This window comes from Psammomys obesus, unplaced genomic scaffold (assembly GCF_907164565.1).
Source record: "Psammomys obesus unplaced genomic scaffold, mPsaObe1.curated_primary_1811, whole genome shotgun sequence".
NCBI classification, from domain to species: Eukaryota; Metazoa; Chordata; class Mammalia; order Rodentia; family Muridae; genus Psammomys; species Psammomys obesus.
Window position 1 is genome coordinate 4,689,106 of NW_026596134.1, and position 24,795 is coordinate 4,713,900.

Sequence of the window (24,795 nt, forward strand, 5' to 3'; positions counted from 1 at the left end):
GGGTTAGGGTTAGGGTTAGGGTTAGGGTTAGGGTTAGGGTTAGGGTTCGGTGTCCTACTCCCCAGACCACACACTTCTGGGTGTTTTAGGAACAGCTTCCTGAGAGAGCTATGGAAGCATCTCAGAACCACTGGGAAGGGGCTGGGGACCTTGGTGTCCCCTGGATGAAATCCGAACACCTTTACTCCAGCCATGAATCACTGCTTTCCCGGCCTCAGTTTCCCCCTGAGCCAACTTTACCGCATGCTGCTGGGGACTTAGATGCAGTGAGGCTTCGGATATACCACCTAGCTCAAGCCAGGGGCAGACAGCCGAGCAGAGGAAAGCGAGCACTCGACATAGCAGTGATGGGAAGCCTGCCTTCTCCATCCTGCCCTCTCCGTGACTTCTGCAGTCTACTTAGACTTCCCTGGGATGGCCCCCAAAGGGAATTCACTTCTCATGTTATCACCTTGCCCACACCCAAAAGGAGGCCCACGGGGGAGGAATCTGTTCTCAGCTGTCTTTTCTTTCTCCCCGAATGAAAACAGAAATAAAAGTGGGACATGACTGCTTGTAAGGGCTTGAGGTTTTTATTATGGACATAAGAGAGACAACAGGCAGAGACAGAGGCATCTGGGGGGATCCAGAGAGAACATGGCCAGAGCAAGCTGGGCCGTGAGAGGAGCTCTTTCACATGGGAGGGGAAGAACAACAGAGGACCCACCAACCAGGACGGGAAGCCTGGGCCAAGAGACTGGGGTAGCCAAAAATGGTTGAGTTAGATAGGGCCAGAAAAGCTGGGGGAGGAGAAAGCCCAGCCCAGTCCCCAGGCAGGATAATTTTAGGGGAGGGGGTCAGGGTAGGAGGACCCTGTAACAGGTAGTGACTGAGGGGTGCTGGGAGAACCTGGTGGCCAGAGTCCACTTTGATATGTTCATAGGCACCTCAGCCGGTTGTCCTGGGCTTCAGACCTGAACACACCCCAAACCCGAAATGCCAGTTTTCTGAAATAGAGGACATTAGTGACAGGAAGTGGCAGATACCTAGCTTGGAGGTGACAGATAGTTATCCCTATGGTGTCTGTGCTTGCTGTATGTATCTTCATTGGAAACCCTTGGGGGTGGGGGTGGGGCCTGGGAAGGACAGGATGAGGCCTTAAAGCCTTTGTACAGACAGGGGTTTGGCTTCTGGCCTCGGAAACCCAGAAACCCGCTGCTGGAGGAAGGGGGTCCTGGTGAGCCCCATGATTTACATGCTGCTCTGAGAATATTCGCTGCAGGCTATGTAGAAAATTCAGTGTGAAAAACCAAAACATTAACCTTGGATGTGAGAGAGAGTAAATAAGGGGCCCGTGCTGGAAGCAGGAGATAACCCCACTTGCAGGACGTCTCAAAACATTTGCATTTGATCTACTTGGAGCTGTTATTTTTCCCCCTCCAAATTAAGATTAGTTAAATCCATGTATATTGTGGTATGGATTATCTCTCTTTACTATTAAATCGTGACAACTAATTATTGGTTCGGTCTGCAGTGAGTAATAGCCCCCTGCTCTGTCTGAGGAACGGAACCCTGGGTTAAGGCTGGGGGTTGGGCAAGGGTGGACAGTTCTCAAGGTTCAGGATGGTGTGCTGGGTGGTCCAGATAGAGGTCCTACCTGGTCCTTCTTCTCTCTGTGCTCCATCAGTTTCTTGGGTTTTCTCACTTCATTTTCAAACCTCCAAATAGATATTGCTAATCGGGCATCGAATTCAGGTATCTAAGGTTCTCAGAGAAGTTGAAGACCTTACCCATAGTCATATAGCAAAAGGGATTCAGACCTGGTTGGCCTGGCTAGCTTGGGTAGGAGGCTTTTTAGGGAGAGGCATTCTGTCTTTTGTTTGGGAGCAGCAGGCAACATCTCTGTACCCCATCCGGGATGATATCTGAATCCCATGCTGCATTTGGATGCAGCCAAAAATCCTCAGCACCCCCCCCCCCCCCCCAAAAAAAAAAAAAAAAAAAACAACCCAAAAAAACATTTGACCTTTGCATGTGAAGGCTTTGGAGAGAGGCAGGTGGAAGCCAAGCAAGCTGGGAATGTGAATTTCTGTGGGCCTGGGTTGGGAAAAAAAATTTTTTTTTCATTCATGAAAATGATTTATTTTATTTTATATTCCTTATTGTAGTTATTTGTAACTTACAAACGTGAATCATTTATCTGATTCTGTGGAACTGTGGGTTTGAGCAAGCACCGGTTATTTACTTCTGGGAGTCTGGGTCCCCTGGAAAACTGCGTGTGTGATCTCTGTTCCTTCCAGGACTGATGGGGTACTATCAACTTTATTTGCTGTCGTGTGTCGGCACACCCATCCCCTAGACTGGTAGCTGTTGTGACAGGGCCCTGGGGCCACTGGAAGAGCTGGCACTGTCACCACAGAGTTGGTGCCTTCGCTGAAGTCTCACGGCCCTGAGTCAGGACGGGTGGCACTTTGTTAGGCATCAAGGCTCAGCCTTGAGACTTGGGGCCAGTTATTTCCCCTGTGACTGGGGTGAGCTTCTGGACGGCAGGGGACAGAGGCCTGAGCGGTACAAACCAGAGCAGTGCCATTGACAGATACTCAGTTCTGAGCTGTAGTCCAAAATTTTATTGAATTAAAAACCCAATTGGTCCCTTAGATGCGTGTCTTTATCTGCTAGATGGCATACTGGCCCGTTTTTACAGAGGCAGCTTGAGAGAGGAGGAGAGGAAAGAGAGAAAGAGGAGAAACTTGGCTCCGAGGGAGAATTTAACCCCATTCAGTCTGTTATTGTATTTTTGTTTGACAGTAGTTAACAGCTGATTTGAGTTTTTATCTTTATTTTTTGTAATACCTATCTATATATCTGTATTTATCTATGTGCGTGTGTTGGACAGGGCTTGTTGATGGTTTTGCTGCTAGCCTTGTGCTTAGCTAGGGAGATGTGTGTGTCCGTGACTGTGCAAACAAGACCGCCTGGCCTTTACTCCTGTCCCCCTGGGGTAATCCTTTCCGAGGTTGAGGTTTTCACTGTTGGATTTTTAATTTGATGCATGCTTATTGGAGATCGGTATGTGCCCTGTGTGCCACTACTTCCAAGGGCCTTGTAAAGATTAACCCTCTGTTTTAATCGTATGAACTCATGCAGCAGGAGTTAACTTGAACCCCATTTTACAGGAGGGAAAACAGGCAGAGATGCAGTCCTGTTTGACTCTTGGTTTCCTCTGCTGTCTCCGCCCTCTACATGCTGTAAATCAGCTACTACTTTCATTTTGTAGGAGAGGCAACTGAGTCATGGGCAGGGTAGGGCCTCCGTCTGTGGGTGGTTTGCTGGAACCTGGCTCCTGCCCTCTGCTCCAGAAGGAGTCTTTGCTGGACCATCTTCTCCTGTGGGATGCAGTGGGTTTTTATTAAGTTAGGTTCAGGCTTTCTGCTCCTAGCCTGGCAGCTGGTGCCTTATGCTAAGGGCCATTCTGAGAGGATGTGGGGCCCAGAGGACGGTGGCTCTCCCTGTTCTCCTTGCCTGTGTTGCTCCAACTGTAGGGCCGTAACCAGCAGGTGGCTTCCTGAGTCCGGGGACAGGAGGGCCAGACTGGTGGGCAGTGGGGTCTGAGACCGGGAATGTATAATTTTGCTGTGTGACTTTGAACAGGCCCATTCCCTCTCTTCTAAGCTGAAATGTGAGAAGGGGCATTTAGCAGGCCCTGTCTCAGCCCCTTCTACCCAGCAACCCAGCCTTATGTACACGTGGAGCTTGGGAAGCAGGTTTCTCTGAAGAACTGGTCACTGAAAATGAAAATCATTTGGGAGTGGAGGTGGGATCAGCAGAGTACTAGGGAGGAGGGTTTCTGAGGGGGAAGGGTGGGACCTCCTCGTAAGCCACAGGTCTGGAGTGGTGTCCCTTTGTGGCTTCCCACACAGAATACCTGGATCTCAAGTTCCCACAATCCTGTGTAGACCCTGGGCAAGCTGTTTAGATGCCTCCCAGGGTAGGGCACCCACCCACCCCCAGTTCAAAACAGCCACACCTAAGGATGTATGAACATAGCTGTGGTCCATGGGTTAGAGCCAGGGGCCAATTTTCATGTCTTTGAGGTTGTCAGTGTGGACACAGCCTTAAAGGGGCAGGGCAGCCGTGGGTGTAGGGATCAGCCCTTCCGTGCAGAGAGCCCTGTAAAATGGCTGCAGCCTCAGTGCTCCGTTTACGTCCCCAGTGATGACGCAAACCAGCCCCAGCTAGCGTCCAGCAAGAATAAACCTGGTTATCCTTGAAATGTCTGAGGGGCCTCCTTTGAGCTTTTCCAAGACAGACTAGATTTCTGGAGAGGGTAGGGGTCTGGTTAGGGATGGGTCCTTGAAGCTGGAGGCCAGGTCCTGTCCTGGGTTTAGAATGACAGCAAGGGTCTGGATTCTGCTCCTCTAAAAAGAAATAGGTCAGTTCTCCCCGGACCCTTTCCCATCTCCAGCAAGTGGCGGGAAAACCGTTGTGGGGTCCTGGACCAGAACTAAGTTCTTTCTTGGAACCCGAGCTGGGTCTGCCCTACCCCCACCCGAGTTCAAAGCTAGCCAATTAAGAGACCTAAACAGTGCGGTCTTTCCTGCATCATTGGCTTGTAAAACTTTCCCTGCCAACCAAGCGACTTTATTCGCTGGGAAGGGGGGAAAAAAGGCATGTAATTTTCCCGACCTGGCCTTTGCTTTGGGGAAAATGGGAATGAAACTAATTTTCATAAACAGAGTCTCTCGAGCCGCAAACGAGGTCCATGCTTTGGGTCGGGGTCTGTAGATTGCAGCGCAGGGGGTCTGGAAAGTGGCCCTAGGTTGTGGTAGTGGCCTCTAAGGTTTCAGAGTGTTCTGAGGCCTGAGGGAGGACCTGCGGTGGGGGTGGACATCAACATCTTCCCGATTCTTACCCTGAACCTTCTCAGGCTCTTGCCACAGGCACCACTAACGCATTTTCCCATGCGCCCGGATCGTCCAACTTGAAAATCGTCTCCTTTCCCGCCTCTGGCCATCAGCTGCCCTTCCCCCACCCGGCGTCTGGCCCTCCCCTAGGCTCCTGGGAGAGGGGACTGGTACTGCGCTCCTTGGCCTGGTCCACGTGGTGTGCGCCTTCAGACCCTGCCTTCCTGGAGGGCGCTCCGAAGTTTGTGTCCACTGACACCAATTCACCCCGCAGGAGAACACAATGGCTTCCCCTGAAGCGAGCCGAGAACAAGGGGCAATGTGGACACCTACAGTTTGGTGACTGCACCCCGGGCCTCTCTGGCGACGGGTGACCCTCCCCAGGCCCGCCAGGGTCTGTTGGGGGCCTCCGCCACGTAGCTTTCGGGCCTTGGGGCGCGCCAGGTCCTCCTCGGGCTATTCCTGCCCGCCCTCCCCGCGGTGCACGTTGATTGCGCCCTGGGCGGGAGGCCGAGGGGAGCCAGACCCATGCATAATTCGGGGGCTTAATGGACCAGCTGCCTGCGAGGGGCGAGGGGCGAGGGGCGCGGGGCGGGTAGAGGCGCAGCTGACCCTGCCGCTGTCTGGCCTCGCGGGGCAGGCGCGCTCCTTTCTTCCTTGTCGGCTCTGGCCGGGGTCGGAGGAAGGGTGGGGGCTGGGCGAGCCGAAAGGCCACCCTTAGGGGGAGGGTCCGTCCTTGGAGCATCCACTCCTGCAACTTTTGCTCTGGGCCTCGGGGACTGTGCGTCTCGCGGCAGCCGCCGGGACCCGCTCCTGCAGGAGTTGCAGCGCCGGTTTCCGCAGGGCGCGCTAAAGTCCTAGAGTGCTTTTTTCCCCCCTTTCCTTTTATGTACCCCTTCCTCCCCCCCCCCCCCCCCCGCCCTCCGCGCACCTTGGCGGCCCCCCTTGCGGCCAGCCGCAGTCCAGCGAGCATGCTCCTGGCTCCTTGCCAGCCTCTTTCTCGGGCTGCTGGAGCGGGCTGGAGGCGGAGACCCAAGGTCAAGGGCAGGGAGGCCGCCCGCCTTGGGGCCTTTGTGCACTGGCCGCCCCTCCCCCATCGCTCGCCCCCTCTCTGTCTACCGTGCGTGCGCTAAGTCGAGTGACCCCTGGCCTGGGGAATTGTATTTCAGAAGCCCCTGGAAGCTGCCAGTGGCCTCTTCCCCGAGGCCGGTGAGGGGCAGACCTCCCGGTTCTAGTCATTTCTGTACGTGGTCTGGGGCTCACCGGAGACACCCCCCCCCCCCCCCTTGGCCGCTATCGCTCAGAAGGAATCTTAAGCTCACCTTGGCCTAAGGATCCAGGTGAGACCGGAAGACAGGGGCCCGAGTTCCCTCCTGCAAGCTTGAGTGTTCCCGCAGGGCAGGCAGGCCTGCCCCGCAGTGGGAGAGCAGGACTTGCTGTTTCAGAGAGGAATCTTGGGGGTTGTGACTTTGAAACGGTCGGGGACAAAAGTTTTCTCAAAATTGTGTGGGACTGGAGCCGTCCACTGGAGTGGGGACCGATTGGGCATGGAGTCAGCCCCGTCCTCCATCGCTGTCTTTAAACCCTGAGAGCGGATTTGTATGCAAATAGTCACCTTGCTAGGATTCCGGTCCCGTGTCTTAAAAATTGGCCTCATAGGCTGTGGTGGATGTCGGTGTTAACCAGTAAGCTCTTAAGAAAACGGTCAAACATTCTCCTGGGGCTGGTACTTCTCACATAAAAGCGTGTCGCTTGCCTGAGGAAGATGAGGTGTTTGTCTTCCCGTGGACATCTTTTCCAACCTAGAATTGGGCCCAATTCTACGCCCTTCATTATTCAGAAATAGGTCCGAGCTAGACAGAATAGATGCGTTAGAACAGTATGCAAGGTGCTTTAAAAAATGTGTGTCTATGTGTACTCGGCTTTGGTTCTGACACGGTGGGCGGCACCTTCTGCCCTCTCTGGGTCCTGTGTCAACAATGCCTTCCTGGCATTTTGAGAGAGTCATTCTTAAGGAAAGAAAAAAAAAAAAAAAGACACCCCACAGGTTTAGCTAATCCGAACTTCGAGAACTGGCTTTTCTGGCGGAGTCTGAGGTACTTGTCAATTTATTTGTTGAAAAGCCTTGGGGAGCAGTAAGTCGTTCCCAGGGACGGAAACCGCCAGCCCTGGACAGGAAGGGTTTCTCTCTGCCTGAACTTGCTCCTGGATTTCTGAGACGTCCATTTATGACAGTTCCAACAAGATAGAAACTGCCTTTGGATATCTGTAAATACGGGTAAAGATCACAACCCTGCTCTCAGAATGGGCTGGGACGAAAAGGCAAGTTCTGTGTTTGATTAATATTTATGTACCTGGGTTCCTTTACAGAATGAAAGATGAAACACGTGTGTGTGTGTGTGTGTGTGTGTGTGTGTGTTTGCGTGCGCGTGTGCGCGCGCGCGAGCGCATGTGCTTCCCAGCTCTGCAGTCGAGGGAGATGAACATTTAGAGTGTTTGGAAGCTAGGTGTGTGAGAGGAGGGGGATGCTCTTCCTGCTTTTCGGGAAGGACAAATGTCCTGCCTTAATGGCCACCACCCCCAAGAAGACCAGCTTACCACTTGTGTTTTCATTTCACACTCCAAAGTGATTTTAAAAACAATGCACGATTCCCCCCTACCCCCCGCCCCATCCCTCCAGGTTTGAGTTAAGGCTTGGGGCTGCATAGTGGAAGGGTTTCCTCCGGGGCGTGATCCTCCCCCCAACTTCCCCAGGTGCCATCCTTTGGGGGAAGGGAGTGTAGATTTTTCATGCCTGGGTGCCAGAGTGACAGAGGGCTGCCTGGCTGTGTGCTTCTGTGCCCTGGGCTGTGTCCTCGGGGCACAGGTGGCTTTGCTTGGCTTTGTTCGGGAGCAGAGTGTGGGAGGTGTGCGTGGCCATGGAGCCCTCTGTCAGCCAGATCCTGTGGCTGTTCAGCTTCTGGGCTCGGGAGCTGAGGAAGCCTGCTGCAGTACCACTGCCCCGGCTAGCGTCCTCACTTTTACAGCGGCGAAGTCTCCGTGTTCCTGTAGCATCTCCTACAGCGTCCCTTCCCCCGGGGACACCTGCAACCCGCTTAGGCGTTTGATAAATATTTGTTGCTTTTGGAGCATCAGGTGCCACCTCAGGGCTTAGGCACTGGGGTGCAGACTGGGGCCTTTGGCACACAGTCTGGCCTATTTTTCCAGCAGGCCACTGCCAGCCAGTCCCTCTGCTGTGCCTGATCTGGATAATGGAGATGTGTCTTTTTTTTTTTTTTTTTTTTTTCTTTTTTAACTTACCCGTCTCCATCCATACAGGAGGGTGAGCCAGTGGTGGAGCAAAGCTACGGCTGGTTTCATAGACAACATACCAGCGAGACTGTTATTGTTTGGGCCCTGGGGGCGGGGTGACTAATTTGCAAAGAGGAAAGGAATCCAACAGCTGCTTGTATAGGGTGTTGTTTTTAATGCAAAGAGGAAGCTTTTGGGGGCTTTGGGGAGAGACTCACGGCTTACCTCTACGAAAGGCCCCTCCCCTATCTCCATTCACTTTGGAGGCTATTCTCTGTAGCGCCCCTCCCCACCTCCTGCTCCATATTGTTGGGGAACGTGATGTGATTCATTATTTTAATACATAGTGGTGTTGCTCTTGCTTTTGACCTGAACACCCCAGGAAAGGCCCTCCCCATTGCTGATACTAGAGCTTCTGGCCATGGAAGGGTAGGGAGCAAGTTGGGGTGGCATGTTAGAGAGTAGGATAAGGATTTGGCTTGGGGGGAGTATATACAGCAGGCAGCCTTTAAATGTATAGTTGTGCTCAATGCAGGTGAAGAAGGAACGGTCAACCGAGTGGGGAATTTCTTGGTTTCCTTTTTCTGCCTTCTCTCAAAGCTCGTGAAATTAGCATCTGTACCACTGAGGACACAGCTGGCAGCTATGAAGTGGTACCTTCGCTAGGGAGACGCACACCTCCAGTGGCCTGCAGGGGGGCCAACATTTTTGTTGTTGTTGTTGTTGCAATTTTTTATTCAAGAGGCTTGGTTTCTCTTCCCTCTGCAAATCCTGGGTGACCTGAATTCGAGATTTAATAGTAACCTCTGGCAGGACCCAAAGACCCCAGGCCAGCCCTGCTCTGCACACTGACCTGGCCGTGCATTTGCAGTGTTTGCCTGCTTGGGCCCGGGTTTAGGATGGGGTGTGTGTTCGCTCTCATCCTCCCTATGGGGACCTTGGCTGAGGCCCTGTTCCACCATCTGAGCCGGAGGGGGGTTAGGGACCGCACATAGGCCAGGTCTGTATGGTAATATAGGCTTGCAGCCAGGTGTGTGGCACGCTGTAATTGAATACAGACATGAGTGAGTTCCATGTGGGCGTGCAAGGATGAGCAAGGGAAGTATCGAGGTTCTGGGCTCTTTCTGTGGCTGAACCTGGCATCTCAAAATCTCCGGACTCCATCGAGCCCAAATGGTGTGTGGAAAAGCCAGGGAGCAGCAGAGATGCTAAAAGCCCATGCATACTGTTTGCATGATCAGGCTCCTGCATCTTTTGTTAGTGGCAGTTCCTTAATTAACCCAAAGATTAGGGCTGCCTTCTTTTGACACATGCACATATTTTGGGCTAGAATATTCTTGTTCTCCTCAAATCTAACCGGAACTGCTCAGGAGCCTCCCTAGGGAGCTATGGCCTCTTCTCTCCCTCTTGTCTCCTCAGCTTTCCTCTTCCTGTTCCCTCCTGCCCACCCTTCCCTTAAGCCCAAGTAGGCTTGTAGCTGAGTGGAAGACAGGCGTGTTACACACAGCTAAATAAATCATGTTTACGCTTGGCGTTCTTGGTAGTGAAAAAGCTGTTGGCTGTTTCCACTTCCTTATTTCTCAGCATTTGCTTCCTACCTGTTTTTGAGTACATGCCCAGAAATAGTAGTTTTGTCAAATGAGGGGATAATGCCAGCCAGCCTTTCCTGCTGCCAAGGAAGCTGCTGGATTTTGCAAAACAGAGTGACGTTTTTTTTTAGTGACACTGATTTTTTTCCCCCCTCAAAGAAATTAGGGTGCAGAATAAGGGGTATTAGAAATGCACGTAGAGAAAGGGAAGGAAAAAAAAAACATCCTGGCCACTCGTGCTCAGGGCTTGTAGCAAGCAGGGTTAGAGAAGAAAGGTCTGGGTTTTTTCTGTTGTTCACGTCTTCCTGGGCAGCAGGCAGCCGTAGGAGGTGCAGAGGCTGTTCTGGGCCCTGAGAGCTGAGTCAAGTTCCTTCTATTCAGTCCCAAGACTTCATTTTGTCAGATTTGGAGATACAGCGCGATGATTTTTTTCTTTCTTTCCTTCTGTTCAGTTTTGGGGCTGTTTAGTTCCGGCATTCTCCAGAATAGCACTTGCCATATTCTTCCTCTGAGGTACCAGTTAGGAATCTCACCCAGGGCTGGGGTGGGAGCTTGTTGGGGCCCGGTTCTTTTCATTGTTCCTGCACAGTGTGAGCTATGCCTTTCACCCGAAATGTTGTTTTGGGGGTATGTGAAAAAGTCACTTTTCGTGATGGGCCCTGTCTGCCAGGCAGAGGGCTTCCTGGGTAATCACAGCCAAGCGCAGGCTTGCGGATTAAAAAAAAAAAAAATTAAAGAAACGATTTCAAAAACAAGTAAGTGGCAGATAAACACTCCACTCCTGGAGGAAGGTGAGACCTGTTTTCTCTGTAAGATCCCTGCAGGAATTCTGTCCACGGTCTAGCACATCAGCCCTGTTGAAAAGATGGCCAGAAAAAGAAATTGCAATAAAATCAAAGTGGGCGTGCCCTGATTTTCCACAGTTTCTAATGGGAATACTCCGTAGTGCAGATGATATTTCCATGGAGGACTGTGCTGCCAGCATCTTTAATTACATTAAATAGTGGTATAAACCTCAGCTGAATGTAAACCTCCGGTACGGCCGCTGCCGTGAGCTCGAGAGATTGACTCGTAAGCATCAATGTTGCCAGTGTTAACGTGATAACCATCTTTATTAAATTAATCCCAGGAAGTGTTAATTTTTACATATTTTGTTGTGCACACACCCCACCTCACCTCTGGTGTGTTAGAAGATGAAAATGGATTTCATGTTAAAAAAAAAAAAAAGTAAAAAGGTGGTTGTCAGACTGCTTTGGTCCCCCTTAAAAGGAAATGGATGCCTTTTTTTTTTCTTTTTTTTTTTTTTTAACGGTGAAGTGCTACTAGGCTGAAAAGCAGGCTCATAATATATACATTAAATGCCATCTACATACAGAAAACTGAGGTAAAGAGACTACTTGGTTGAAAGTAATTACAGGCCTGCTCAGTTCTTTAGTCAGTGACATTTCAGACTTAGCTTAGAAACAGAAAGAGACAGAAAGACCCTGCCCTTATGTGAGGCAAAGCATTCAACCCCAGGAGTCTCTGTTCACTCAAAACGGTACAGAGAGTTGAAAATGGGGGAAATCAGCTAAATCTAGAGGAGAGCTGGATCAGAAAAATTATAACGGGGGAGATCAGCTGCTTATAATGATAACACATACAATAAAAACAAAACACGCATTTAAGAACTAGCAGGGGTCCTCTTTTCATATTTGAATTTTTTTTTCCCCTGAATTTTCTCTTTACCAAGTTTACTTCTGTTCCATCTGAAACAAAGCCTGCCAACCTGGATACTGTGAGTTTCGCGTCTGTCCTGGTGGAGTCCTCTGGAGCCTTCTGCCGAAGGGCAGCAGTGCTGACTGGCCTCACCCCGGCTGCTCCGTGTGTGCACTTTCAGTGTGCGCCACGCTCTGGGCTGGGCTCACTGCACCAACTCCTGTATTGGTACTGCCTTTTCCTTTCGTTCTTTTTATCGGCCTGTGCTATTTTTGTCTGTAATTCTCCGGGATTCACACAGTTCAGACTTGCGTCTCCCTTCTATTTCTTCTCTTGTGTTTTCCACAAGCAGAAGCCAAGGTTGGAGCTCCTGGCACCTTCTAGCCATAACGACTTCCTGAACTCAGCAGCTTTCAAATATATTTTGTGCAGGATCAGATCTTTAATTTCAAAAATTTATTTATTTATTTATTTATTTATTTGGAGGGAGTTGTTGAGACAGGGTTTTTCTTTGTGTAGTCCTGGCTGTCCTGGAACTCACTCTGTAGACCAGGCTGGCCTTGAACTCACAGAGATCCGCCTGCCTCTGCCTTCTGAGTGCTGGGATTAAAGGTGTTCTCATTGTTTGCCTGGCCCAGGATCAGATTTTGAAGAGGGGACAAGTTCAGTGTTCTTTTAGGTTATTGGTGTCAGGCCCAGAGGATGCTGGTGGGAAGGCTAAAGAAGCCCTTATTTTAAAACTCGCAGGAGGCCCCGAATCTGACAGTTCATTTCCTGGGTTATTTCTCTCTTGCAATGTGAGTTGTTTTCACTATGCCATGTCTCCCCTTCCCCGCTCCCGCCCCCACCCTCTGAGCTGTAAGTGAAAGAAAACATGGGGACATAGGTAGGGGCTGTGTGACAGAGATTATCGTCTGTCGCTGGAATCTGGTCCTAAGCTTTATCCTTGAAAGGACTGAAGGGTCCTGACCCCTAAGCCTCAGATTCTTCATTCTTGGAATGCAAACAGTGTACTCAGCTGTCGACTTCCACTCGGAAGTGGTATCTTCTCCCACGGACATATGCAGTAAACCATTTGTTCTGGAGGCAAAACCAAGACGAAGTTTCTGAAGTACTTGACTGGCTTGAATTGAAAAGCAGACTCTGGTAGGGCTGAAGCAACAGCGCAGCTTTTAGCTAAAAGGCCTAAGCTGGGAAGCGGGTTTCCGATGCTAGGCCTTGGCTATTTTTGTAGGTAAGATTAGAGACTCTGCCAGCCCCAGCTTTGTCCTGGTCCCTGTAGACTCCAGGTAGATATGGCTTAACCTCTCCATGTTCCCCGCACAGATGTGTGTGCATTGCTTGTGTGTGCTTGCAGCTCTAGTCTTTATGCATCACAAATACACTCACATATTTTTCTAACTAGTCAAGCATGGCCTACCCCTCTGGTGTCATTCCCAGGACCCTGAATCCTGCATGGGTGGGCTATGCCTGCCAAGATCACAGTTGAGGACCTCTGTTTGCTGTTCTGTTTGCAGCAGCCAGAGGCCACCAGGCTCAGGCCTCTGCGGTAGGTGACTGGAGTTGACTTGTCCAGCAGTTCTGAGGTCCCCAGGTTTCCTTGAAAGAGAAGCAAAAGAAGAGGTCCAGGTTTCAAATTTCCCCAGCAGGTGCCCAGCTGGGAACTGGAATGGTGAGGTCCAAACAACTGGCCAGCTTCTCCACCTCCCCTTGGGTAGATCTAAGGATATGCTTCCGGTCATCTAACACCTTAGTGACTCGTGGGCTGTCCTCCCTCTCTGGCCCTGGAGTCTTTGGAGGTTCTGGAGCAGGTGGTGGTGCCTCACCTGTCTTTGGCTCTGGTTAGAGAGAGGGGATCTGTTTGCCCCAGGGGGTTTCAGCAAGTTAGGATTGGCAGCCAGTGAAACAAATGCTCGTAGACCTTGGGAAGGGGCGCCACTATGTGCCTGCTTTGATTGCTAGATATGGCTGCACGAGGCGACGGTGCCTTTTCCAATGCTGGCAGGAGGTGGAGAACAGGTTCTGGTGTGCTGTTGGAGGGCACACCCGTTTCTCTGCATCCCTTAACCCTTGCCTGGAGTGAAAACAGTGAGTGAAAACAGTGATACTCTTTGGCAGGTTCGGGGATGCCAGACAAGGGAGGGGCTTGGAGGAAGGCAACCAGGCTAAGGATCCGAAAGATGTGCTGCTTTCTCCTAGGGTGACTGGGCCTTTTTACTCTGAGTGCAGAAAAAGATGTCCAGCTGTGCACATGGGGCTCAGGAAGAGGCAGTAACAGTAGCTCAGTCACAGTAGCAGTTGCCTGTGGTCCTTCAGGCTGTGGCCAGCCATTTTCTTTGCTGCCCCAGACACCCACAGAGGCCTTCTCTGAGCCCAGTCCTGAGCAGGTGACAGGAAAATAGCACAGGCTCTTTCACTTGCATTCAGTGTTCAGTCATCCCAGACACCTTCAAGGCCACCGAAGGGTGGGTTTGAACTTTGTTTTTATGTCTCCCATGTGAAGACCTGGAAGGAGCTTGTAAACACAGCTTCGAGACCCCATTTCCTGGTGACACCCCATTCCCCTGTTGCACCACCCCACACCCCTGTCGGCCAGGGACTGAGACAGGAGGGGCCCCTGGCTCAGAGTGAGGGTTGAGGAATAAGGGTGAGGGTGAGGAGGTGGGAGTTGGGGAGCACTCAGCCTCTTCGTGGCGTTTTTTTAGGTCAGGCAGTTGCTATGGGACAGGGAGTCCAGCCACCGTTTCCTTGACTTGCTTTCTGGGGCTTTCTTGGGGCCCTGGCCTGGCTTTCTAGGTTTTCATGGCAATTGGCAATGTTTTTTAGAGGCTTAGATTGTCTTCTCTGCTTTGTTTTATCATTCCGATTTACTTCTTACAATGAAAGAACAAAAGAATTTACTTGTTGAACCTTGCTTCCTAGACCTGGGTAGCTTTGACAGTGAGTGACAGAGAGATTTCCTCAGAATCGTTTCTATTTCTCCTGTCTCAACTGCCCCCTCCCCCTACAAAAGGAGTAGGAGAGAGACTTCGTGATGGCAGGCCCAGGAGACCTTGTTGAGTGAGTTACCCAGGCCTGTCTCCATGAAGGTGGCACGCCACCCCTTTGAAATAGGGAATTGCCAAAATGGACGTCATTGGCTGCCAATTACATGGATTTTGACTGCAGGATCATTTTACCAGCTAATGCCATTATTATGTGCTTCCTTGTGAACCCATGGTAGGGCCGGTACAGTAGGCGCTCAGCTTCCACAGAAGGCCAGTGGAGTTGGATGTTGAAGTTCTTCTGCATGGCTTTCTCTACTCTCTCTTTTGGTGTTTAGACCAGGGTCAGAGAGGAGACCTTGAGATGTACAGACCATGGGCGCCAGCGCCCCTCCTCCCCACATGTCACGGTCCCCCAATTTTTGGGCCTCTGGACTAGCCCAGCAGCCGCATATTATGGCCTGTGCCTATCTAGGCAGCACCACCACAGGGCCTCCTGCTTTGAGCAGGCTCTGGCTTTTCAAGTCTAATCTGCCTTCACCTCCATCTTCTCTCTCTACCAAACCGGAAAAAGAATCTTAATTTCCTGTGGAGCTGGGAGGAGGCGGGCTAGAGTCAGGATAATGATTCTTAAATATGAGCAATGCGTTTGGTTACATGTTCTTTTTCTCTACCCCCTTAATACACAGCATTTTTATCATCCTTAAGACAAAGTAGCTGGCAAAATATTTAAGTGATCAGAAACAAATGTTTTTATTTGCCTGCGTGCGAATTGGGTTATCTGCCTATCTTGTTTACCAAATTTGGGGCTGCCTCTCCCGCACAGTATGTTCGCCTCTTGAATCTTCCCCGGCTCCCATTTCCATATTTCTGCGTGCTTGTTCTTTGTTAATCACTTGGCAAGCGCTTATTTGAATATTAAAAATTTCTTTAATCATCAAACGCAGGAGCACAGTCTCATGAATATTCATATTCTCCCCCCTCCTCAGACTGGATTCTAGTTCATTACCCTGCAGTAAAAGCCAAACAGCCATCAATCGCCCTCATTACTGGCTCTGGCGTTTTGATTGGCTGCCTGCTGCCCATAGCTTTTTTTTTTTTTTTTTTTTTTTAAATTTCCCTTCTCCTATGAGCTGTCTTATACCTGCCAACAACTTAAAAAAAAAATCAACAATGAAAGAATAAATTTCTGTGGTTGAAAACAACTTAGCAAACTTGTCGAACAGCACCTCGTAGCTTGCTGGGCCCTCCCTGGACGCCGGAGCTGCACATTTCCCTCCTCCTGGGCCACCCCAGCCCCATCCGAACAAACAAAAACAAAAACAAAAACACCCAAAACAGGAAAAAGGGGGGTTAGGGAAGAGATAGAATTAAATAAATAAAAAAAGAGAAACTTGAGCTGAGAGATGAATATTTGTCAAGAGAGTTGACGTAAGTTTCATTTGCATAATGACTTTGTACTTCTGCATTAATAAAATTTGCATATGAAGCCATGTTAATTACTCCTGATCATGCTTTTTGCATTCATGCATAGTAATTTTCTCCGACTTGTGAGAATTAATGTCTTGGCACGAGGGGGGGGCGGAGGAAGGGGCGCGGGGACCGTCAGGTTCCCTCGCCAGAGTCCCTCGCTCACACGCGCTGGCGTGGCTGTCTGTCTCCTTCTTTGATCTCTGACTCATTTCTGCACTATCAGTAGGAGTTCTCGCCTTAAAAAAAATGTATCCGTTGAAAGGCACCAGTAGGGAGAAAAATAGACCTCTCTGTACAGTGTGTGCCAGGCCACCTCTCGGGCTAGGAACATGGAATCTGCCGCCTCCCGGTTGCAGAGTAGCAGCCGGGAGGACGCTGCACCGGGAAGGCTGGGTTCCCTCAATCCGGGCTAGGCGGTTCCAGGCATTTTGTGTGTCTACACGCTCCTGGCGGTGGGCGTGTCGTTGCTTAGTGCGCATGTGCAGGGCACGGAGCCCAGCATCTGCAGGGACTGCTTGCAAGCGGGGTGGGCTTCAGGCCCCCTCCGAGTACCTCACCCCCAGGAAGGTATTAACAGTGATCTCGTCCTCTGTGTGGATTTTAGCAAACATACCAGAAGCCGGTTTTGGAGACTTTTTGGACATTCTTTCGTAGGAGGCGCAAATACCCAGAAGGCAGTCTGACCTTGACTTTAGAGTCAATATAGCCCCACCCCAGAGGAAAGCTTGAGCCTTACATGGCATAAGTATCACTTTAAAATTTTTCTTTCTCCCTAATTAAAATGTACTTTTATGATTTAAAAAAAAAAAAACTGAGCCAACTAGGGTTTTAGTATTAATCTGCTCGGCTCCTACAAGAAGCTGAGATAGTGGCGGCCTCCCTCTGCCTCATGCCTTGATGCGCATGGGTCTGTTGGACCAGCTTAGCCTGCAAAAGAAGGTGCTTTTTTTTTTTTTTTTCAAAGAAAATTAAAAATCTCATTGCGAATGCTATTATTGTGTCTGTGTGTACGTGATGAATGTGTGCTGTAGCACACAGGTGGGTCTCCGAGGGCAGTTTTGTGGCTTAGTCTTACCTGCTGAACCATTTCACTTGTCCGCATCTTCTGTTATTCTGGAAGTGCTGGGAATGGAACCCACGACCTCACGCATGCCAGGCAAGCACCCCATCACTGAACTCCAGCCCACAGAGCTCTTTTAAAAGAGTGCCCTGCCCAGAGGCTTACAGGCAGCCTTCCCCGCTGGGGCAGGTGCTTTGAGAAGGATGCCAAAGGAAGGTGCAGAGCGTTCCGGGTCTGGAAGTAAAGGACTGTGAGTAAGGACAGCAGTGGCCACGTTTACTCGGTGCCTGGCGCTGGCCGCATGTTGCCCTGACAATCCCTTTAAAAGACACGGAGACTGAGACAGAAAAAGTGACCGCCTTAGGTCACACGCTAAGAAAAGGCCAAGGAGGAATTTGAAGCCATTTTTCTGTCTCTGTCTGAATCCCTGCCAGGCTTTCTGTCTCTGTCTCTGGTGCTATCACTTCCCTAGGCTGACATCTCTCTGTGTGTCAGGTGCCTGTCCTGTTAACACACCTCAGGAGCTGTCTGCATTCTAGAGCCAAGGCCAACATCCCTTCTAGTGGATGTCTGAGTCTGGGAAGTGGGCAGGGGCAGGCCCAGGGACATGGTCCTCACCTTTGATTTTCTTTTAATTTCAGATTCACATGTTGTGAAACGTATTTTAATTTGTCCCGTTTGTGGCTTTGGGTTTATGAATAATGTTGCATAGCCATCACTGCTGTTTAATTTGTCACACCTCCAAAAGACCACATAACCCATTGGTCTTCAGCCTCCACTGCCCCCAGCCCCTGGTAATTACTACTCAGTCTCCATGGATTCGCCTGCCCAGGAGTTCACCATGTAATTATGGCATGGTGGCTTCTCACTCAGCTTTTCCAGGAGCTGGGTTGCAGGTGCCTCTGTGTGCAAAGCTCTGAGGTCAGCTGTTTCTAGAGGGGACTTCCTGTGGGGCAGAAATTACTCCAAAAGTCCCATAGGGACCCCATGGCCTCCTGCCCTTGGAGCAGGTGGACTTCAAAAAGGTCATCATGCCTGATGAGGCCCCTGCGGCCACCTGTCTAGCCAGAGTGTTACCACCTGGTGTGGATGTGTGGCTTCATCTTGGCAGACCCTGGTTCAGCCCCATCAACGTCCTTCTAGGAGGCTGTTTCCTTTCTGATCCTTGGCTGTTCTTCCCATTTGAGTCAGCTCTGAGGAGGTCCTGTCGGCATCTCCGCCATGATAGGTGGAGTTACGGCTGGCTGAGTTACGGCCTGCTGCAGAATCCAGAAGCCTTTTGTTTTCACTAATGGATGGGCTGAGGTCAAAGGTGCTTAGTCTTTCTCTACTCCCATGTGGCCTTTGACTTCAGGATACAGGGTACCCAGGTCACTCTGCCCTAGCTGCAGCCATAGAGGGGAAATGGAGCATAGCCAGGCTTTGAGGTACTGGTACGTTCATATCCCAGAGTGCTTGTGCTCGAGCCTCAGTTTCCCCCTGTGGAGTGGGAAGTGGTCCACCCTGCTAAGCACGGTGGCTGTCTTATGCTTAGTGAAAATTTACTGTGCTGACTCTCAGTCATCCTAAGCTCTTCATGGTCAAAAAGGGGGACCCACACAGGGATTCGAGGCCGCTGGTGGACAGGGTCAAGGACAGTGCCTGATTTAATGGGCTTTAAGGCAAGCACTGGTCTTCTGGGGGAGCTAGGTAATTCTGGCCTGGATTGTGCTTGTTTGTGGCCCATAGGAAAATGGTGACATGGCTTTCTGCTGTGTTTTTGGAACTGGAGCCATTCTTGGGCTTAGTGACCATTCCCTTCTGGGGTTGTGGGCCAGGACAGAGACGTGTGGGGCCTCGTATGAATATAGCACTGCCTCAGCAGGGTCCAGCGCTGTCAATGCTGGCACAGGCCTCTTGGCTGGACACCAACCATGCCTGACCTCCAAGCTGAGGGGCTTTTGTACCTTGGTTCTGTATGTGCACATCGGCAGTGGGATTTTGAGGAGGCTCGAAACTGCTTGCTCTTTTCCTGCAGCTGTGGCCTCTGGGTCTGTGCAATGGGTGTTCAGGGGCTGTGTTGGAGAAGATTGACAGGCTCCCGGCTCTCAGCGGGCTTGCGTGGTTCTGTGACTCTCCTGGCATGAGGGCGTTCCCCGTGGTGGCTGTGGAGTAGGCAGAACCCCACCTGTGCAGCTCTGCAGGTGCCATGAGCTGAGGTTACGGCCTCCCCTGCTGAGCTGGTGGCGCTTAGCTGCCTATCATCTTGTTGGTGTTTTCCTGTCTCCCCGATGCTGCTCTGCTCAATTATTTACCCAGGGAATTTGGGCTTCTTCACTTGTGGTTTTGGCAAGGGCTTCACACAAATGTTTTGCCCTGGTGGTCTCTTAACCAGTGTAAGATAAACGGCCAAATCAAACGCAGGCCTTGCTGGCGGTGGAGGCTCACTGTGGGGCCGGGTGGAGGCGAGGCAGCACCCCCTCCTCCTGCCCTGTTCATTGCTGTCACTGGCTGTCAGATGAGAGTGAAGACTTTTAGAGGTCTGGGCCATACTAGGTTTTCTTGTGGTAGGGGAGGCAGGAGGGGGTCAGGGCATCTTGTGAGCTGCTGGGACTTGGGTGCTAGTTGCTGGGGTCTGGAGAGAAGCCCCAGGCGATCAGCTAGGCAGGGTGCTCATCATATGGACAGAGCGTTGGGAGTAGACTTGAGGTGGCTGGGGCCTGTCCAAAGGACCTATACTGATATAGTTCCCTGCCTCTTTCAAAGAGGGGTCACTCATAGTTTGAGAAAACTGATCGTCAATGAAGCCTGCTCTGTTTTGTTCTGAAAGACCACTCCTATGGCAGGCCTTCTATATGCTAATCCCTGCAACCAGGCCCCAAAATGCAGGGCCCCCCAAGAAACTATCTGGCAGCTGTAGGTATATGGCCTGCTAATGTCCTCTGTGCAACCTGACCCCTTCTCCCTTGCCCCTGTGCCCCAGTTGCCATCCCTGTGGGGCTGGTATCCTTGGGGCCCAGTCCTCTCGAAGGCTGTACTGTAGCCCTGTGACCCGGGCCCCCTCTTGAGCCCTAAGTCCCTTGTGCAGTCAGGGCCCAACTGACCAGTCTTTTCTATTGTTTTTTCTCCAGGGCCGTGCAGGCCTGCCCAGCTGCCATCGATGGCCCCCATAGCTGCCTCCTCTTCCCACCCTCCCACATCCGTGATTACTTCACCTCTGCGTGCCCTGGGCGCCCTCCCACCCTGTTTCCCACTGCCTTGCTGTGGTGCACGCCCCATCTCGGGCGACGGGACTCAGGGTGAGGGTCAGATGGAGGCTCCCTTTGGATGCCAGTGTCAGTTGTCAGGTAACAGCCGCTGCGGTGGGGGAGGTGGGCTCCCGGGATGGCGGGCTGTGCCCGGGGCAGAGCTGGGGACCCAAGGTGGGGTCCCAGGGGGGATGCGCAACCCCCACTCAAAAAGCTTTTTGGGGGATGGCAGCGGAAGTGGCAAAGGATGTCAACTGAACTGTAAACCTGTGTCGGTTCCTACGGAGTCAGAGGACCATCTCCCTCACGAAGCACACACCACCCCCCCCCCCCCCCCCCCCCCCCCCGGAATCCAGGGCCCCCCCCCCCCCCCAGCCCCCCCCCCCCCCCCCCCCCCAACCACCACCACCTAGAATTCTGAGAGTCTCACTCCCAGAATGCACTGCCCAACCTCCAAATTTCATCTCTCTGGGCTGTTTAGCTAAAGTTTAATTGGATAACACTTAACATCTGAAGTTTTTCTTCTGCCCCTTGCCTCTGCCGCCCTGCCACCCAGCCCAGACAAGGGTAGGAGAGGATTCCTGGGTTGTCTGTATACAGTGCTGGAGCCGTTCAAAATGCTGACTTTCTCTTTGGGACAATATGTTGCCCATTAACTTAGAGGGAAGCAAAAAAACAAAAGTTGTCCCAAAGAGGAGCCTTTAAAAAAAAAAAAAAAAACAAACCCGTGGCCACGGGTAGCGGTAAACATTGTGGGCGTCTGGGGCGGGGGGCTGTAAAGCTGGGTGGCTCTGGGCAGACCCCAGACCTGTTTCCAGTCCCCTCTGCTGCTGTTGGAGGTCAGTGGAACTCCCCATTACACAGAGTGTCTGTAGCCAGGTGGGGGCACGGCTTTCAATGCTCCCCCGGCTCTGTCTCCCCAAAAACACAGACTTCTGTGGCTCTGAATCCCCACGAGGTCGAGGGGAGAAGGCCCTCCTGGCAGCCTCATGGCGGGGCCTGGTTTGCAACACACTGTGGCTTCGGGAGCCAGGGTGCTGACACAGACTCACGTGGCGAGCAGCTGTGGCCTGGTTTCCGTGGCTGGGGCCAGGAAAGAAGAGGGTGGCTGCAGGGCTGGGGCACATTCGGTCCGTCCCCGATCCAGTGCCAGGCACGTTGGAGGCTTTTTCTTGAGTCAAGCTGTGAAAGGAAAACTATTTTTATTGGGCAAGTTTTCCTTTTCATTGACAGTGTCTCTGGGACTTCTCTTATTGGAGCTTCGGCTTTCCACAAGGCCACAAGGAGCTTCTCCCCAGAGGGTGAGACCTCCCTGACCTTCCTGCCAGTGGGGTGGTCTGCGGCCTTCCGTACGGCTATGACAGCTGGTTATGTTAGTGGATCTGATAGCCAAGACCAGGACTTCTGGTTCCTTACTGGGTTTATGTCTTGAGTGCATAAAGCAGAGGCCAAAGTCACCCAGGAAGGAATTGAAACAGCTTACAAGGAAGGCGGTGTCCCTTTCTGCCAGCCTGTTCCCCCAAGGTGACTGAGGCTTCACATGGCTTGGAAGATCTGTTTTGGTGGTCTTTCTAAGACCCTGTTTACCAAGCTTGGGGTGTTGGGGTGTTTGCCTGTCTGGGCAGCTGCCCTGTTCTCTGGCTTCCTGTAATGTGCGCTGAGGCCTTGCAGCCTTGCGGTACCCACTTAGGGGGTGCTGCACTAGCAGAGATAAGCCCGAGTGTTTATGGCTGGACTTCGTCAGGTTCTGCGTGTAGAAACATGATCTCTTTGTCCCGGGTGCCACTGGGGGAAGCTTAACCCTCTGCTGGCCTTCCTTAGGGCCTGTCAGAGTGAAGGTCTGAGTTGTCTCTGTCTTGACTGGGCTTTCCATGTGTCTAGTGTGGAGCAGAAGCCTCTCCTGTCCCCATTTTATACGTGAGTGGGGGGAGGGCAAAGGCTGGGAGGCCGTGGCTGAGCCCCTTTGGAGGACTGGGCTTGGCCCTGGGGATTAGTTCATTTAGCTTCCCGGCCCCTGCCTAGGCCCAATGGAGGACAGTCGAGGTCTACAGGACCTTGGCAGCCAGAGAAGTCCTCACACGTGCCACTTGCTTTCTCAGTAGCTGTCTGTCATGTGCCAGACATTCACGGGTGAGTGTGCAAAAGACTATTACTTTCCACCTTATAGGTGAGCCTCGGAGCCCTGAGGTCTCACAGCTCAAGTTTGCCCACTCCTTAGTTCACTGTAGGTCCGTAGGCACATAGTAGGTAGGTTCTGTCAGGTATGTGGGTCTCTTCCCTACCTTACAGTGTGGGCTTGGGGACATGCCCTGAGGCTGATGGCAGGGGTAGGAGGGATGCAGAGAGGAAGTGGCTCCCATATGGTACCTGCTTCATCTGTAGTTCATGGAGTTCAGGGCTCTGGCCCATCCTGTCAATGTGTGCTGTGCTGGGGGGTTGGGGGGTGACACAGTGAGTGCCTGAGCCTGGGACTTCTCTAGGAGTCAGCTCCTCAGAGACCTGCTGTTTTTCTTCTCTCCATTCTTCATTCCGTATCCAGGATCGCCATTGTTCTACCTTGTTAACTTAGCCCGCGTCAGGCTGTACCGCTGCGCTGTGTTTTCTGATAAATTTTGACACATTCAAGTATTTTCTTCCAGTGGATTTTGTCCCTTTGGTTCTGTTCCTGGCGCTGGGCTGTTTGCTGAAGTGTTTTTAGTGCCTGTTTAATTAGTAGCTGCAGAGGAGGCATAAAATCGCCAGGAACCCTCGAGGAAGGAGGGGCCGTAAAGACTGAACACTGCGGCACTCACTGCGCTTTGTCCCTCTTCTGATCAGGATGCTTTGAACCTATCTCTTCAAATTAACTCAGGAAGCCCGAGTTTCACACAGGTTAATTGCATGCTCATGAACACACTCTGGGTTATTTATAGAAGGGTGTGATTTCATGGGAGAGAAAACTACCCAGACATGCCCAGACCCTGCTGGGACCCCTCACCCATGCCTCTCCCTCAGATGGTTACAGCTGGGAGAAGGGACATGGGGGTCATTGTGTGTGTGTGTGTGTGTGTGTGTGTGTGTGTGTATTTCATAGAGATCCTATGTGGCTTCGAGTCAAGGTGCTCCTGGCAACTGAAAGGTCTTCTCTCAGATTTATCAAGGTGGCTGTGTAATCAAGAGCCATTGCCAATCACCCTGCCCCGTGCCATCTAAATACCAGAGGTCTTGACCATGTCATTGTTCCTCTTTAAGCCTCATCTCCCTTTCCTATACCTACCATTTTATACACACACACACATACACACACACACATATATGAATGTAATATTGCAACACAAGGCTGTATGAGTGGATCTGTGGATTAGAACAGCTTGGGCTACTGTGGGTCTGAGCCTGGCTAGGGTTCTAAGGTAGAATCTGAGGCTGCTCAAGACAGCTAAAAGGCCCTAGGCTCCCCTCTGTCCTCAGTCCTTCCCGCTCTGCGACATCATGATCGAAAAGCGGCCTTCAGAATGTTCTCAGATAGCCTTGGAGAGTGAAGTTGTAGTATGACGTGTGTGTGGCCTCACCCACGTCGTTCCTTCCTAGTCCTCTCCGCTCCTCCATTCTCCCAGCTGTGAGACGGGCATAAGGGTATAGGGCATGCGCTGTGGTTGTCTGGAGGATTTCCATGAGGTCATTTAGGGCAGACATTCACAACAATGCTCTGGATTCACAGCAAGCCCACAGACGTTATGATTCACATGCAAGCAGAAGGGGTTTCGCAACCTGATGGTGTTGCGTATCTGGCACCGGGTGGGAGCTTCCTTTAAACCGCATCCCTGGTTTCCATGCTTAAAAGCATTTAGCCTCTTGGCTGGCTCCATCATGCACCAGCGTTAGGCGGTGGAATGGGAACTGGGAAACTTCATTGCATATTTAGAAGCTGTAAATGGTCATCAGCCAGAGTGATTAATGCATGTGCTTGGCGAAGTTCAAGGTCTCACACAAGAACACAGAGCATCCAGGCTCAGGGAAGTGGAAGTGTTTGGATTTAATAGAAGGAGTCAGTTGCAGTCATTAGTATATGCTGAAATCACAGGGCAATCTTGTAAAGTTAAATTCAATTTACTTTTCTACTGAAATTGTGCTTGCTGTGTTATTTAACTAGTCTGGGGTTTCTTGGCATGGGTTAAAGGGACAATAAAGATAAAAGAATACCTGTAAGTAAATAGTAGGGTTTAACAGCAGAATCTATCGTTTTCTCCTCCTTCAATTATATCCCAGTGTTCGTTTTGTGTTGGTTTTTATAACCAGAGCCCTCCAATGGGATGCCTCGGATCAGACCACCCTAGCTGCGGAGGCTTGATGCAATTAATACAGTCTGTCTGGAAAGTGGTCTTATTTCTGGAAGTTTTATGTTAATGATATGGTCTGCGCGCTGCACATTTCATACCAGAGTGAAGACCAAGCCGGAGTTTCTTTCTGGACTGGGTTTGATTATTGGCAGGGCCTCACTGGGCAGCCACTCTCCCGGAGGACGGAGATTGGAAGTCCTCCCTGGCTCCACCAGGGCACTGCCTGGTGGGTGAGGTGTAGTGGGTGCTGCGCGGGGGGGGGGGGGGGGGGGGG

The 24,795-nt window shown here is 51.4% G+C and overlaps 1 protein-coding gene across 4 annotated transcripts in view; it reads left to right on the forward strand.

The window, feature by feature from the left end:
• The window catches only part of Bcl11b (BCL11 transcription factor B), an 87,401-nt gene that overhangs the window by 17,573 nt on the left and 45,033 nt on the right, over positions 1–24,795 (forward strand). For 2 of the 4 annotated variants that reach the window (XM_055593165.1, XM_055593166.1), the window contains exon 3: positions 20,089–20,304. The exons of the other annotated variants lie outside the window; for them this stretch is intronic. In XM_055593165.1, the coding sequence (XP_055449140.1) occupies positions 20,089–20,304 (216 nt within the window). The remainder of the gene's footprint in view (positions 1–20,088; positions 20,305–24,795) is intronic. 4 annotated transcript variants of the gene reach the window in all.